The 17913-nt window shown below is 43.0% G+C and overlaps 1 protein-coding gene across 1 annotated transcript in view; it reads right to left on the bottom strand.

Annotated features, from left to right (window-relative positions):
- AGK (acylglycerol kinase) overlaps positions 1-16632 on the bottom strand; it is a 36847-nt gene extending 20215 nt beyond the window's left edge. The window contains exons 1-6 of the mRNA XM_051784770.1: positions 16479-16632; positions 8060-8099; positions 4137-4216; positions 2809-2884; positions 1369-1461; positions 383-415 (exon numbers count right to left, since the gene is read on the bottom strand). Of these exons, the coding sequence (XP_051640730.1) occupies positions 383-415; positions 1369-1461; positions 2809-2884; positions 4137-4216; positions 8060-8099; positions 16479-16579 (423 nt within the window). The 5' untranslated portion in view covers positions 16580-16632. The remainder of the gene's footprint in view (positions 1-382; positions 416-1368; positions 1462-2808; positions 2885-4136; positions 4217-8059; positions 8100-16478) is intronic.
- Positions 16633-17913: the final 1281 nt, after the last annotated feature.

Here is a 17913-nt window from a genome sequence, read left to right as displayed (position 1 = left end):
GACCAAAACTGAATTAGTTTTCAAGCCTGTACAAATACAGGAAAAACATGTACTTTCGCCCAACGCTTGTGCCAAACAAAGTGGTATGCACAGCTGGTCCATGGGTCTTTGAAAGTTGAGCATTTGGCTTCTCCACAATCCCTGCTCTGATGCTGGAAACTTCCCAAAGCCACGGTGTGGGAGCCATTGCATCCCTCAGAATGGGAACAAAGAACAACAGGCAGCATTGCAGGGCACCAGCAGGGCTGACTTGGTACGCAGCAAGCTGGCTCCAGATTAGGAAGCAACGTATCTGCAGAAGACAGCTGAGGCCAAGAGACCACAGTGGATGCACAAGACACTCTAAGAAATGCACACAATTTTTAAAATGACACTTTCTCACCTCATCTGCCCTGCGGAGAAGTCCGGTTATGACCTGAAAAACATGGGAAATACTCAGCTCCAAGGATTTTATTTTTCGGTTACAGTAGAAAGCTATGAAATTCTTAACCACGTTTACTCTTTGGAAAGATTTAAGGAGCAGCTACTGTTTCATGGAAGGTGCTATGGCTGTTTACACAGGAAAGGAGGCGTGTTCAGTGTGCAAACATGGTGGAAACAGCAGGGTTATGAGTGTGCCTGAGCATATGCTGGCACCATAACCAAGGCCAGAGTAAATGTTTTAACACTGAATAATGCTCTGCATAATGCAAAAATAGCACTGGCCACTGCAATTAACAGTAATCAACTCTAAGGCCAGGAGGAACTTGCAGATGTACTCTGACCACTTTCTCTTAAGGTCACTGCATTTCATTTAGCCATTGTCTTATGAAACCAGTAGTTAGCATTCCAGGAAATGCTCGAACAAAATACAGTCTTACTTGAAAAACAGAGTATCCCCCAGTTCTGCTGGTAGTTTGCTCCCGTCATTAATCATCTTGACAAGAGGCATTTATTAAATACATACCATGCTTCGTTATCATTCCCACATAACTTTTAAATTATCTGATTCCCACTTCGCCAAATAGGCATTCCTCTTGGGGAGCATACAGATAGGAGTGAACTTGGAAAATTAAACCATTACAGCTAAATCACACAGAAAGAAAAAGTTAGAATTGTGTCTCTCCAGACAGTTTGCTCATTCTTGAATAAAATTCTGGAAGACACGTCACACACTCTTTTTGCCCCCACTCCCATCATCACTTTTAGATTAATACCAACTAGCAGAGTGTCCCTGTTCCCAGAAGATTATAAAACTGACTGAAAACACAGACATTAAACTTGACAAATCTCTAGTAATAGTTGTTATGGTGCTGCTACACTGCACAGACTCAACCTTCTCACTCGCAGCCCAACTACAATTCTCAGCAAACCAGGCTCCTGCAGTACCTCTTGTACTGTGCCATCTCCTCCTGCAATAATGATCAGATCCGTGTTTTCCATTAATTCCAGCAGCTTTTTTGCTTGTCCCTCATAATCAGTCTGAAGAAGCAGAAATCCAAACGTGAGAACTCAGACAGCTGTTTCTAGTACATCTCTCTTAGAGAAAAAAGAATCATCTATCCATCTGCTTAATAGTTATTTTCATACAGGCACACAGTACTGTATATTACTTACACTCACGGAGATTTCTTCAAAATCAGGCTGCTGCCTAATAGAATATGTGCAGTAAACACACAGACACACACACAAAGGTTAAATGAAATATCAGAGTGTATCTTATTCAAGACATCTACCATATCACAGCAATAATCTTATTTCCAGGTAAATTTACAGTGAAACCAAAGCCAACCATGCTCTTGCAGAAAAACTCCCAACACCTTTAGCAGCCAAAGTGCTCAAGTGCATCTCTTGAAACAGCATCAGCTACATGAAAGGCCCGACAGCAAGCTGCTGACTGTAGATTTAATACTGAAGAGTACACTGACTTTCTAAACCATGAAAACTGTTTTCTGAAAAATTACTGTCTTTTATGAAGATATCTCAGCCTCACCTGCTGGCCCAGCCCTGTTTTGCCAACTCATCAGTTGCTACCAAGCATCAGTTTTAAGTCTTGCAAAATAATTTTTGCCTCTTCGGGTAGGACTATGTATTTTCAATGGTAAGAGAAAGGCATTAATAAAAACAGCATTTTAAGACTAAACTTTGTGAAAAGGATTCCAAGATAGAAAGATGCATATTAGAGTACTTCACTGCTAGAACTCACTGACTATTAAGCAATCCTCATATCACAACCTCAAAAACCTGCAAAAAGATCAGAATTCCTTTACATTTATTTGTTCTTCTCTTTCCAAAGAAAACCTGTCTGTTAATTCACAGCATTTAGATCTCAGTGTTCAGCTTTTGCAATGGGAATGTTGAATTATTTGGAGAGACAGTGAGATATTTCCACTGAAAAATAAAAGGTTATTTTTAATTAATCTGAACAGTTCCACTGCACGTCAAAGTTCCTCACTTCTGAATTCTGCAAGTTCAGGCAGAAATGACAATTTCAACAGCACTGGGCACGCACCACTAGCCAGCACTCAAGTATTTGGAGAGTTTTCTCTCAAATATGAATTACAGAAGGGCTGCTTTAGACAGACAAACAAGCATATGAAGTGCTTTAGCTGAAAATTAAAATCTCAGTATACTGTTTGTAAATTAGTTGTGAATTAAAAAAGAAAAAGATTAAGTACCAGCTTAATATCTCAGTATTTATTTCTTCCCACGAGATGTCTACAGGACAACTGAGTATTTCAAATGCATACAGATTTTAATTTCAATTCTTCAAGAGGAGAAAGCAGAGCAGACAATGTCTCTATATTAGCAGAACCTATCAGTTCTTACCTTAACCACAGTTACATCCAAGCCAGATAAGTGCAAAATTGGTGCCGCATTCTTTTCAAAAAGGTTCCTGGCTTTGCTGGAAATAACGGAGTAAAAACTATTTAATTAGTCTGGTAGCTAAAAAGAAATTAAAAAAGGAAAGAAATAAATGAATAGCAAGAAGAAATCTACTTAAAACCAAGCATACAATCTACACAATCAGTCACTCAACCTGCCAGTCAGGAAAGATGAGATTTCGTGTGGTTCAAATGTATTACATTTCTAGTCTCATATCTCAGATGTCAGGGGTTTTGTTGCAGTTTTAATAAATGCAGAAGACGCTATCTAGCTTTCTCCAAAAATAATTTAAAAAATCCATCAAAACAAAATAAGATCTCCAAAAGAGAAATTTATTAGAAAATTAAAAACTTAAAGAGCACCAGGCTTTACGACCACAAAGAAGGCCCATGAAGGTTTTCAGAAACATCAGAAAACCCCAACTATTTACTAAGACATATTATTAAGTAAGTTTAGAACCAAAACTTTATCTGACCTTTTGTTATAGGACTGATACATTTTCTGCCTCTAATTGCATAATAGAATAATTATGTCACTAACTATAAATTGCTTACAAGTAGAAGCATGAGGCTTTATTAATACTTGGCATTTTCCAGTCATGTGTGTTTTGAACAAAAGCACATAAGCACTTCCACATCAGATATATTATTGCCTTTATACTGGTACTAACAACTCCCTGCCCCTTCCCAAAATGCAACTGATAAAAAGCTTAGCTGATCAGCAGAAACAGACACACATCATATCCAAGATTACAGGTTTTCTGCTAATGAGCAGGTAAAAATAGCAGACCTCTTCCAGGAGTCTTGCTCTGAGCCCATATTTAGCCTCTCAGTTTGTGGGCACATCCCTTTCAAGGACAGGCTCCCACAGAAGTAAGATCACTGCTGGCTAATGTCAAGTCTTGAAGCAATCAAGGTCATCTCTTGTTTCTACAGCTTTTGAGGTGGAAACATATCACATGCAAAAGTGTGGAGGGAATACGGAGGAATGCCACGTACGAAGGAATGACAAAGGCCAAAACACAGGATAAAAGAAAAAAATTCAAAATATACATATGTTTAGAAATCATTCTTTCACCTCAAGCCACTAATTCTATTTCTCATCCCAATATATTTGGTGAAATAAAGTTTGGCATAGTTATATAGCGCCAGCTTGGTATCAGAGGGAGGCAAAAATGAGCTCAGAAATCTGGCTGGCTTTTGTAGTGGATGGCAGAGCAAAAATGAAGAAAGAGTGCCTCAAATGAGAGTGTTGGGAAGGGGGAATTTTACCCTTTGCAAGCTGCTGGGTTGAGGAACACTGTTGCTTTCTTCAATGGCATAGTGGGAGGGATCAGCTCGTTGCCAAAAGCCTAAGTAAGAGACAAAGAGCAGAACTCAGTTTATCTTTTAAGCACACTGCTAAAACAGTTCAAAATAATGCTCCTCTACAAATGTCAATGGGCTTTCAAGCCTCATGACATTCGAATTACTTCCATTTTCAGCCATTGTACAGGTCTCCTATTCAAAGACTGCACCCTTAGCAACAGCTCACATCACTGTCTAAGTAGTCTTTAGCTCATTTTTACAATTCCACCACCATTTCGTTTTTGTCAACCTCTGGTTTTCTGCCATGGGCAGAGATCCAGGGAGCTATCCTTGACTCCAAGGTTACTTGATTTTCTTTCCTTGTGTAATTCTCATACACCTGCCCGCCACCTTCTTTCTGCATCCTTTCTCACTTCTGAACTTCAATTCCTCAGTCTCTTCTACTCATTTTAGCATTTCCTATGCTTCAGTTTTTGGAGATATGAAAGAATTACCAGAGTAAGTTCACTGTTTCTCACATTTTTTCCCCTAATGTCTCTCTATAAAAATCACTTAACTCCTCTTCAATTTTTAATCCAACTCTGAAGAGGCGCCTCTATTTTAAATTCTCCGAGAGTCATTCCATGTACAGCCTCTTGTACCTATTTCCATAGCTTTTCAGCACAGGAGGGGCAAGAAAAGGCAAAGCTTCCATGCATACATCCGACTCTGTAAACCTCTTTAAGGTCACTTAAAGGCATCCTCACTAACACACTAAATCAAACTGGTTTTGAGTACAAGCATGACAATGTATTCAGTAATACTATCCAGGAGCCACAGAAATAAAGTAGGAACAAAAAACCACTGAGCTGAACATGGTCCAGTCAACTGTCCCTGGCTTATTTTCCCCTTTATCTTGAAAGTTAATCCCCCTAGCAGGAATTTTTAATTTGAAGAAGGTGATACCGTACACAAAGAACAGTACATTTTAGTGGTCATTAGCTGGTTCAAATTTATAATGAATTCCACTTGCCACTTTTTCTCAGGAAACCTCAATTAAAAGAAGGGTGCAGCTGCTATGCTGCTTAAAACATTCAAATTTCTTCTTCAAGAGAGGAAAAGGATGAGAGAAGCTGCTGAGAATGAAGAAACCTTCAAGGAAATGAAAACAAATCAATAGCTCTTAAGCTTTACTCAAAGATCAGCTGGAAAACAGACCAACTTATTATATTGCAATTGTTGGGTGGGAATTGGGGAATAGGGGACCTCTAGCATGTTACAGCTGTTAGAAAGAACTAATTGTTTGTCTGGGCGACACAATGTCATGTATTTACATGCTCTAAACAATCTAACAAGGCTCCAAACAACCTTACAAGACTCATAAAGAATTTATCACTAAAGAAATAATTACTTCTTTATGTAATATACTTAGACATTTATGTTATGTACAGGGGCATTTCTAAAGCAGATGCCGATTTGTAAGACAGGAAATATAAAAATAATAATGCAACATTCTAGAAGTCTTTCAGAGCAGAACATAAGACAATTTAAAGTCAGACAATAAAAATGGTTATTAAATATATATGTGAAGGTATAATTTAGGTAAGCCAATGCCTTTTTCATTTTCTTGTCAAATGCACATTTCCAGGTATTGTATTTCTGCATTTCTAAGATGACAATCACTATTCTGCAACTATAAAAAACCCTTTATACAAGGCCTTTATAGTGCTTTATGAATACTAACAAAGAAACTAGATTCTTTTACAGAAAACTATCCTTGAGTGAATTGTTTGCCAGATAGATGGCACCTTTAACACATGCCCCGAGTTCAGTAACAAGGTTAATCAGCAGGACTGATTTGCAAAGTCCAAGTCAGCTGATACTGTTTTATTCTAGAGAAGGAGGTGTAAAACGTTAAAATATGATAAATGAGTTCTTTATTATAGAATCTTTCTATAATCACTTGCCACACCAAGGCTGTCATCTTAAAATTATACTTAAATTCAGACACACATGGTGGAACTTCTGCATGAAGTGCTGCTGTAGTGGATACTTTGGCAGAACGGCAGCTGCCTCATCAATTTGATATTGTAACAGGCTTAAAATCTCAAAAAATCCAAAATAGTAGGAACCCCTACACACCATTTCATTCAGACTAAACCTTTTCTTGGGTGAGTCCGCCGCTATTTTTTTCCCAATATTTATACAGCACTATAAATGCAAGTAGCGTTTTTCAAACAATTTCAGATTGTTGTTACTCTGAAGAACATATCAGACACTTAATGCCTTACTGCTGTACTGCTGTGTGTTTTCAAGAACTATTTGGCACTGACACATCAGTAAGAATGGAAATTACAGCAAGAATTGATTACGAGGCTTTCTGGTGCATTCCATTCGAATGCAGGAGTCTTCTGCAGGATATTTTCCCAGGCTTTAACCTTTGAAATTGTAGGAAGCTCTATTGACAGTGCTTTTGTATTTTCATTTATAAGAATAAGCCATAATGGAACAGAACCTGTCGCTTAATTACTGGAATTAAGAAACAGGAAATTCAGAATTTCCACACAACTTAACTATCTTCTTGTACCAGTCTTTCCTTAGCAGTTACACCTTTAGGACAGCACACACCATTTCATCAGTGCCTTTTAAAAAATTGTTTTAATTTGGCCAGCATGCTTCAAATAATGATGTATTAACAGCTATTTTTGGTGATATAAAAAACTTCTATCACTTCGTTACTATGCAGTAAAAATGAATATTGAAAACATAAAAATCAAGAACTACTGATACTCTGAGTTGTAAACGCATTTGACTCTGAGGTTGTAAGTATGGTTTATGAAAGCACTATTTTCAGGGAAAGATTTTTCTTGTTCTTTCCTGAGACTTGAGCTCCCTTACATCTATACTGGCATGAAGATCCACTGCACAAGACGAGTTGCTGTGAAAATCTTCCTCTCAACAGCAGGCAGGCTAAAAATTGCAATTATTCAGGTGCACCACAGAAGCAGGGTAATCTGAAGAAAAGTTCTCTACTGAGAAAAATAATTTTCCCTATTCTTCTAAGGCCCCAGTATGTAGCAATGATGGAAACAGTGCTACACCCTTCAAAATCACAAAGATCTGTCATGGAGAAGCAGGTTTAAAGTAAACTTTACTTGTGGGAGGTGGAAAGACTTAAAATCCTACAGAAGTGATGTCATTCATGGGCAGCAGCACTTACACCTCTGAAAGACTGTTTACTAAGGACAACATTTCTTTATAGGAATACTACAGTATGAGAATTTTTTGATTGCTGTTTGCCCAGACAGGCCACAAACTAGGAAATGCAATAGCCAGTACCCTCAGAGATAACTATCTCCCCCTCAACACTTGTTTTCTTATCAGTGATCAGCAAACAGGTTGACTCCATTAAGTTCCCAGAACACGGGTCTCAAAAGAGCTGGGTCAGTCCCTCACCACAGTCCCCCAGGACTGAACAGACAAGAGCCAGGGTCTGTCCAGCTGAGCACTGACACGAAGCAGTTTGCGATGCTCCTGCTCAGACCGCACCCCTGGCGGCGGGTCTGCGATTTCAGTCTCATCGACAAATCCTATTCCTACCAGAACTTCACAGGCACAGAGCAATTACAGCTGCAGTACTGTGGGTCCGGCAGCCACAGCAGTAACTAAGATCACCCCGGCGATAAGGCTGTGCCGTGCCCCGCAGCAGCAGCGAGGGCACGGAAGGTGCAGTGCCCCGGCTGCAGGCGGGGCCTCGACACCCTTTGGCACTTCAGCAAAGGAACACAGATGGCACCATTACAAGGCTTGTCACGCAGAAAGGGCCCGCTGGGAAAATCTCAGGAGCCCTGCACAACCAAGATAAGAGGGAGATTTTAATCTAATTTTATGACTTTAAACGGTATTACCTGGGCTTCTTGGCATGCAGCTCTTCGTAGCAGGTTATCGCTATCAGGTGAGACAGAAGAGAGAGCAGGCATTATGTTGCGTAAGTTTAAAACAATTTGCTCATTTTTAAAATGTAGGTACATACCCCCTTTACACACAGCTTGACAACACTGAAACAAACAAAAAAAAATTTAAGGTTGAAATGCACCCATTTAAGCACACAAACATAATCTTTTTCTGCCCGTGCACATGAACATTCTTTGTAAAATAAAGAAAAGCAGGAAACAAAGACCAGGATGCCAAGTGTGCTGAGATTACATAAGCTCTGACACACTGTATAACTGTAATTTATTTTTAAATTGCTGCATAACTGTACTCCAGAGCTAAGGCGAGGGTTTTTCCAGTGTTCATGCTGCCTGTTATTTACACTGAAGGTACTTACCATCCTGGCAGTATAGAAGGGATTTAGAGTAGATTTAAGTGTAACTTCCACGGACTTCAATCTTTATGCGTTATAATTGTAAACTCCCCTCTCCATCAGTTTGTGAGCTGAACACGTGTTCACGCAGCACCTACCACCCACCTAGGTCTGAGCATGGCCTAAAGCAGTAACTAACAGAGGTGAAAAACACTCAACTCACATAAGTGAAGTTTAAAAACAAAGGAGAAAATATCAGATATGGCACGGACATTTGTTTCAGACATAAATTCCTGACTAATCCTTGTGCCTGTCATTGGTGACAGCATTAGCAAGGTGACAAGCAGGGTATAGTTGGCAAGCACACAGGAGACAGAGCTGCTGAGTGAGGAACAGAAGTCTGCTCTTTCCCAGGCCAAAAAATGCCCTATTTCCCCTTGCAGACAAAATGGGGAGTAATGTTCTGCAGTGTCCAGAGTCTCACCTGTCCTTTAGATACCAGGCGCTGCCCCTCCTTGCTAAAACCAAAACATTCCTTTCAGCTTGTCCTTGCCAATACCTGGCAAGACTGTATATTACTGTCTCAAAATATCAAGTACAAAAAAACCCAATTACAGTCAGCATACCAAAATGAACACTACACTGAAAGGATTAAAGGCCAACCAGAAAAAAACAAGTGACTAAGAAATCAGCACACTTGTGCTCCGAAGAGTGGCTCGTCAGGCCAAACCCTGCAATGGAAATGGCAGAAGAGAGGGCAAGGCCCAAACACGAGTGCCATCTATTCAATTCCATGAGTTTACAGTATTTATCTCTCACTGGAGCTATATAAGCTGCTCTTTTTGGCTTAACAAGAGATGCTGCAATGCCATAAAATGAGAAGTAGGGTGACTTCAGGTGAGATATCAAACTGGGTTCCGAGAAAATAACTCTACAGTAAAAGAGCCACATTATTATTCCTGGTAATAACGAAAGGACAAAGGAAGAGTCAAGCATGGAAAAAGAAAATATGTGAGTAATACCTCATCGGGATAATAAGAAACTGAAATGTCTAAGAAAAAATTTCCTCAGAGGCATGCTGTCATATCTGCTCCTTAAAACTAAAGGAGTAAATAATTTGTATTAAGCACCGGCAATATTACTTAGGGAAGCGACAGACTTGGGTTTGATTGCAGTAATATGATGAAAGCACTCCAGTTACAGTACCTGCCTCTGAAAAGGTTTGTGTTCCAAGCTAAGCAATGCTGTCACAGCTAATTCCAGCTCAGTCAAGACAGCATGACAGGCTAAGCCCACACTGCACCGCTGAGTGCATGAGCCCTCACACAGGGACTTTTTACCCCCCTGTGTGACTGTGTGTGACCAGAGCAAACACAAAGCAACTGCAATTTCTATACATAAAGCTGAAATATTATGGGATATCAAGCAAACCGTGCTATCAAATGATGGCAGCACAGTTGATGTCTTTGAGAACTGCTGCCCTGACCTTATTCACAAATCCTGGTCAAACCTACGTTATCTGTTTACTTCACAGTGATGCTCTTTTGTCCAGAAGTCAAGCTGTGTCAGACTATCAGCCTGCATGTTCTCCTGGTGCCCACAACCTTATGCTGCAGTGTTAGTTGCCTCTAAAATGGAGCCCAGCAATACTTTCCAAATGTAAGCAAAAGATATTTTGCTCTGTTTCCCAACCTGCAAAGACCCTCAAAACAACTGTCAAGAATGCAAGCCCAATTCAGCTCAATGGAGTCTCAACCATAAAAATTAAGCTTGACAATTTAGATGTCAACATTTATGTTCATTTTCTCCTGCAGTGAAGCACTTACAGAAACAGAAAAAGTCTATTCTGACACTTAATATTTTTGTGTCAAAAGAAAAATTTAGAGACCAGAAGAACCGTTCACCATTCAGCAATTTATATGTGATTTGTCTCACCTCTCCAGCAGCGCAGCACCCAGAATCCCATACCAGCCATAGTCATAGGATTCCCACTGATCCAACTGGGACATGTATTTCAGAGTCATCTGAGTCTTAAGGATGCCCCAAGTTTGGCTTAAGGATGCCAGGTAACAGGAAATATTTTATTTCCTTAAAATGTGATGTCAACACTTAATTGACTTCAAACTCAAGTTTAAAAAGCACAAGTGCCCTCACAGGAGTGCATCTCTAAGAACAGCAGTTCTCCTCCATCACAGCTCTTTCCTCTACTCACCTCATGTTGCTCACACACAGTACCAAAAGTGGTCTGGAAGCCCTCTGTAAGTCATACCAATTAATAAATATTGCTAGAAAAATGTTAAAAACAGCAGAAAGGTAATTTCTTAAAGTCTTGTGTCTCAGTATGTATTAATTCTCAAAATATGTCTGCACACCAGCTCCTAGAGAAAAAGAGACTTTAACAACACATACAAGATTTTGTTGATTTTTTTGTACTTCATCATCCACTATTAGGCAGTAACAAAGCCTTTTCAACAACCCTCGAGCACGAGCAGGTGGAGGCTGAGGGAAATTGCTGCACTGCCTTAAAGAACATGCAGAGATTTCTTCTGACTTGCACCATATCCACAGCAAACCGAAAATCAATTTTTACTTTACATTTCCCCTAAGGGCTTATCTACTCAATTCGAGCTTAAAGCGAAAGAGACAAGCAGTGTTGCATCTGCTGGCCAACTCAGAGCTGTCTTCCTGCTGTGAGAATTAAGCACCACACAGCTTACAGCTGGGCCAACTTGCTTAAGCAGTAAAAAATTGGGAGACGGAGAGGAACAAACAGAGGCAGTGGGGTATGGAAGAGAGAGGATGTCCTAAGCTGAACCCACGAACAGAACATTCCCAGTCAACCCTCAAGGCCAGCAGCCACTGCAGCGCAGGCTCTTTGGAGCACAGAGAGGGCTTACACCAAAGCAAGGAACCAAGGCAGAGGGAACACAGGAGCAGCTGTCCAGAGCTCCCCACACGCCAACGCTGGGAGAGCACAACAACCGTACGACCCCCTTGAACCTTGGGCTGTTCTGACTCGTTGGCAACATCCCCAGTGCAGGACTGGTGGCCACTGCTCCTGTCCCGAGTGTTTTCAGCTAGAGTAGGGAATTAGCACTCTTACTTGTAAGCACACAGATCCACACAATGTAATATGGATGCTCCTCCAGCAGAGGCCAGGACCGAAAGGACAGTTCCCATGATGAAGGGTCAGCCAGGGCAGCAATGCAGGCAATAAGCAGAACAACAAAGTCAAACCAAGGCTGTTTGAGGCCCACAGCTGCAGCCAGGGTAAGCCTTTGTCTGAGAGCCAACCAAAGCAACTCCCTCAGAAGTGACCACACTACAAATGAATAAGAAAGCTCAGGTGTGAGATCCCATTTCCAAAAGGGTTATCAGTATTAAATCTAAGACTATTAAGTATACCCAGAAAGAAGAAGCCTAAAAACTCTCCAGTTCAGTGTCTGCATTAAAACACAAGAGTTTTGTGAGGAGAAATTTGACCAAAGCTGTGCATATAGGATTACTCCTCAGGAGTTATAACAGAACTCCTAAAAGAGATTTTATCTTAGAAGAGAGCTTTTTTGGCTGCTTCTAATACGGCAAGAGCACAGCATCCTCTCTGCTGGATATTAGCATTTACTTCCATCTTGGCTTTGGAAGGGCATGAAAGACAATCTCAGTTTTCATCAGCTTTACCCAAGACTCAGAACTTATACTCTGTTTTTTTGACTAAGTTCTGATGAAATAAAGTCAGCCACTCAGGAAGTATATGCAGAAAGGTGACAAAGTGAGTTATCAGTTGGCAAACACGCAGAGACTAACATTCAAATTGTAGATAACAATAACACTGAAGATTACTGGCAGGCAGTCAAAGGCTGAGGTGCTTTGCCAGCATTTTCTAAGGAGAAAGTCAATACTTTAACATATACAGAGTAAAACCAAGAGTCTGATGAGTCCACTGCCTCAGTACAACATCGAGGGTCCCCATCCTGACCAAGTGATGATCACTCATGCGGGGACATCACTGTAACAGTCTGGTCAAATCTGACAATCAGTTAAACTGATGCCCATCATGCCAGAGATTAAATTTCTGCTGATTTGGCATAGCTGGTGACTCACTGCACCACCTGGACGTACAAAGAACAGCAGCAGCTCAACTCAGGAAAGGTGACCCAGGACATAAAGGTGAGAGGGGCTTCCAAACTTGGTGGACATTTTAAAACAATCTCATGTGTATACATTAAAGGGAAGCATGTTACTGTGTATGAGCACACACCTGACAATCTGAATACCCTCTAAGCTTTGATCTAGGATACTAAATTCAGTGTCCCTTGTACCTGCAGCATGATATGCTATAGATTAAAATGAGCGTAATATGTAAATTTATGCAATCCAGAGAAATTAAAGACAACCTCACGTGTAGCAACACTGAGTTATCTTCTTAATTCTCCAACACTATAAGAGTATTTACTATCCTAAATGCAAGACAATGGATTTTTAAAAAAATATCCTTTTATGAGAACAAAAGGAGTTTTAAGACTCACTGAGGTTTTGTAAAAATGGCAACAGGGTTTTAGTTAACATCAGTTCAACCAGACATAATACCTATCATTTTACACATGAAAAACCTTTGCCACCTCCTGATCGATGCCTCTGCTGAAGAGGTACCTTCTGTTATATCACACACTCAGAAGGGCTGAATTACAAACAGGGGAGGAGGAATCAGCACAAGGTTTCCTCTTTGCTCTTCCTATTCACCCAAAAACTCATTACTTTTAAATCAGTCAGTATTTGAACAAAGGCCCCAAAGTCGGAAGGCCAATACTCTGATCCAGAAACTAAACCCTGCATGAACAAAGTACCACACAAGGCCAGACTAAGCAGCTCCTCGACCTTTACAGTTATTGTCATCCACAGCCTTTAGACTAACTCAGCGATGATCCATCACACTCCAGTGCCCCTCTTTCCTTTACGCCCTAGGGAGCACAACAGCATCCACATCAGACCCACAGCACAGTCTTCAGGGTGCAGGAGGGGGACACCCAGGTCCACTTCCAGGCAGGGAAGTGGCACTGGGAACAAGTCTGGAAAAGGTAACGTTCCTTTTGTCCAGATTTGTCCATGTAGCACCCTCCAAAATCTTAAGGAAATACTCCAGAGCTCTTCTGTCCCTGTGAGCATGTAGAGACTGACTACAGAAGAGTTGCCATTTATTTGCAGGATAGATTGTTATTTACAATAGCTCCACTTAATGCAGGCATCATAACCACTGCATCTAAAAGAGGAATGAACCTTGAGAAGTCAAAAAAGAAAATTATCTGCTCCTTGCAAGAGAGATATTTTAGAAAATCCACAAGGACGGAAAGAGGGATGCAGGATGGGAAACAAAAATTATCTTCAGCTGCAAACAAATGAGCAACATCTCAGAGAGCTCCTTCCAAGAAGTCAGAGGCTAATCTGAACTGATCCTGTGCTAAAGCAAAACACCCCATCATCAGAAACTCGTGATGCCAGAAACCGAAGCACGAGACTTCACTAAACCTTTAATCTGTTCTAAAAGGGCAAATCTAAGTCTAGTCAGGTATGTCTCATGCATAGCAATTTAGCCCCTGATGTTGGTAACAGCAAGCCTCGGGGCCAACACAGCCCATACACGGATCCTTCACTAACCTCTCCCAGTGCTGCCTGTGGCAGTCTGTGTGTGGGGCAAAAGGCAGCTCTCCTGCTCCCCAGCGTAACTGGTACACAGACAAAGACACTGGGAAGAGGGAATGTACAAAAAGGCACCAAAAGCCATCACATTCGAAAGCAAAACAAGCTGCAGAAAGGGATCCTGTCCAGCAGCACCAAGGTACGGCACTCACTGTGCACAGAGTACTATGAAAGGGCTGCTGAGACCACCTTTGAATACTTTCTTACACTCTTGCCATCAGGTTCTTCTGTCACTCCTCATTTTTCTGTCCCCTGGCTAAAACAATCTTCCACAGAGACTAGCACAGAAATGGCTAAACGGTTGTCACTGTTTCCAAACAGTGTTTAAATCTCTGAAAGCTGTACTTCACAGCTGTGCTTCAGCCTGCATCAAAGTCTCACACAGCTGCTTGTCATCACAGTACTTCCTACCTTGCACTTCCAGTGTCTGGCAAGGAAATTTTTCTTTTTACTTTCCTTTATGGATAAAAGGGGAGACTGAAGAATGGGATATGTGAACATATTTCCCCTCCCCAATATATCATCTGGGTTAAAGCACCATGCCTACACTTAGGGCAAATAACCTCCAAGCACTGAAATTTAGATACCAAAGGTTCCCTTTTTTTGTTTGTTTGCCTTTCATATTTTCCTCTTTATTCACATTCTCTGTGATCAGAATGTGATTTCACAGTTACCACACAGGAAATCAATACAGCTGAAACCAACAGCACACAAACAGGCACACGAGCTCCCGGCAACAAGAGACACAAAGGGGAGACTGGGCAACCTGTTCCAGTGCACAGCCACCTGCACAGTGAAGGTGTGCATGTTCAGGTGGAACTTCTTGTGCATCAGTTTCTGCCCATTGCCTCTTGTCCCATTGCTTGGCACCACTGAGAAGAGCCTGGTATATCCTCTTGACACCCTCCCTTCAGATACTTACAGACATTGACGAGGTTCCACCTCAGTTGTCTCTTCTCAAGACTGAACTGGCCCAGCTCTCTCAGCCTTTCCTCTTTAGAGAGATGCTCCAGTCCCCTCATCATCCTCCTTGCCCTCCACTGAACCCATTCCAGGAGCTCCACGTCTCTCTTGTACTGAGGAGCCCAGAGCTGGACACAGCACTCCACATGTGCCTCCCCAGGGTGCTGAGTAGAGGGACAGGATCACCTCCCTCGACCTCCTGGCAATGCTCATCCTAAGGCATCCTAGGATACCACTGGCCTTCCTGGCCACAAGGACACACTGCTGGCTCATGGACAGCTTGTTGTCCACCGGGACCCCCAGCTCCTTCTCTGAAAGTCAACTGAGCCTTAGTTGCTTCAGGTAAGAAGCAAGCAACTAAAGCAGATGTACAATGCAAAACAAAGACTGATTTAATGCAAAAGTCCCGAGGCAAAAGGATGTGAAGAAGGAAGGTATAACAAACAACATAAACAGATTTATTTTCCTAACTTTTCCCTCGAGGCTTTGGCAGCATTTCAATGCAAGCAGAAAAGAACACTGCTAAAATCCCAACTTAACAACCAAAAAGGCATCCAGACAGGGACAGGACAAACAGCAGCACCAAAAGTAACATTTTTTTAAAATAAATTGGCTACACTTGCATTTTAGTCAGATGCATTTATGGTCATCTTAATGGACAGGGACTAAAATACAAACACAGCTACTTAAACATCACAAATGAGGATTTTGCTTACCATAAGGGACATTTGCTCCACAGGTAAACAGTGGGAATGACACCATTAGGTACAAATTATGTGAGCAGCAGTGACGGGCTCCTTGCAACTGGGTGAGCAACACCAGCAAGGACAGCACAGGGCTGCTGCCCACGCCCGGCCTCCAGAAAGGAACAGGGGCTCCTGCAACAGCAGCCTGGCATCCCTCATGTGGGGCATGGCACCATTAAAAGCAAAAAGGAGCTGGGAAAACCCACGGGCACACGACCACCGCGCTGGGATGGCTGTCCTCGGCACACGGAGGTGGCACCCTGCCAGCCTGGTTCCATTCATCCTTACAGCACGGGCTAAAAGCAGGCAGGCTGAGGGCACGCACACGGACGAGGGCAATTTTTTTTAAGTCAGAAGAGAGAAAACTCTGCTCTCCAAGAGGCCCTAAAATCACTCAAGCCACCCAGACATCCCCCGTGTTTAAACCTCCCGCCTGAACCAGCGCCAGGCGCACAACACGGCCAAGGTGGGAAGGACAGAAGCCACTGAGCCTCCCCACGGCTGCTGGAGCGGGATGGAGACCCAGCCCTGAGGGTGCCGGGGCCCTCCGAGGGGACACCTCCATTCTAGGAGCTCCCCCTCCCTCCCGCCTCCCTGCCCGGCCCCAGCCGGCATTACCAGTGCCTCCCATAGAGCCAGTGCCCTCCCCAGCCCAGCAGGCAGGCGCCGACTGTGGATTTCTTCCAGTGGTTCCTGAGGGCCGCCACCACTTTCGCCATCCCGCCCTCGGGACGCGCCGCCGCTGCCGCCGCCGCCGCCGCCCGGCCCGGCTCGGCTGGAAACGGCTCCCGCGGCCCCGGCGTTCCGCGCCGGCGCCCGGCCGCGATTGGAAGGGACAAACAACAAAAAACCCACAAATCCCGAGGAAAACTGTTTTCACACCCCCACCCCCGTGTCCCGGCCCTCGCTGCGGAGTCGCCCTCCTGCCCCCGAGGTGACCCACTGCCGCGGGCGCTTGGCTGCCAGCGCTGACGCTGCCGGGCACGGGGAGCGGGAGATGATGTGTGGCAGAGGGAGAAAGTGAACAGGGTTTGTTTTTTTTTCACACCAATAAAAATATACTCGGTGCCCACCGCCCCGCCAAAAACAAAAACCAAACCAACAAACAGAAAACAACAACCGCAAAACGAGCAAAAACAAACAAACAGAAACACCACCACCCCCAAACACAACAACTCTCAAAACAAATAATAATAATAATAATAATAATAACAGTAAAACCTGAGAGTACTCCAGAATATTCCAGCCAGAAGAAACGTTGTCCAGGAAGGACCCGGGGTTTGCTGTTTAAGCTGAACCAACAGGATGACCATAGGCACCAGGAGAAATGTCTCCCATCACGCACGGAAAACACCAGCCTCAGAAGGATGCATGACCATCCTGCCAGGGAAAGGTGGGTCTGACCTCAGGGTGGAAAATGCTTTGGGACAAACTAGTGGTGGTGACCTGTCGCTAGTGGGGTTCCACAGGGCTCCATCTTGGGCCCTGTGCTCTTCAACATCTTCACAAATGTCTTGGACACAGGACTGGAGGGGATGGATACTAAGCAAGTTTGTCGATGATACAAAATTAGGAGGAGCTGTCGACTCCTTCCAGGGCAGAGACACCTCGACAAATTAGAGAGATGGGCAATCACTAACAGCTTAACAAAGACAAGTGCTGGATTCTGCACTTGGGATGGGGCAACCCTGGATGTAAGTACAGACTGAGGAATAAGACGCTGGAAAGCAGTGCTGGGAAAGGGACCTGGGAGTGCTGGTCAATGACAAATTGAATGTGAGTCAGCAGGGCCAACCATGTCCTGGGGGGCATCAAGCAAAGCATTGCCAGCTGGTCGAGGGAGGGGATTGCCCTGCTCTGCTCTGGGGCAGCCTCACCTGTAATATTGTGTGCAGTTTTGGTCATTGCAATATAAGAAAGACATTAAGCTATTAGAGAGTGTCCAAAGGAGGGCAACGAAGATAGTGAAGGATCTACAGAGGAAGCCATACAAGGAGTGGCTGAGGTCACTTGGTCTGTTCAGCCTGGAGAAGAGGAGAGACTTCATGCAAGT

The sequence above is a fragment of the Manacus candei genome, unplaced genomic scaffold (assembly GCF_025592945.1).
Source record: "Manacus candei isolate 608988 ecotype Guabito, Panama unplaced genomic scaffold, ASM2559294v1 h1tg000018l, whole genome shotgun sequence".
Classification (NCBI taxonomy): Eukaryota; Metazoa; Chordata; class Aves; order Passeriformes; family Pipridae; genus Manacus; species Manacus candei.
This window is presented reverse-complemented; position numbering and strand designations above follow the sequence as displayed.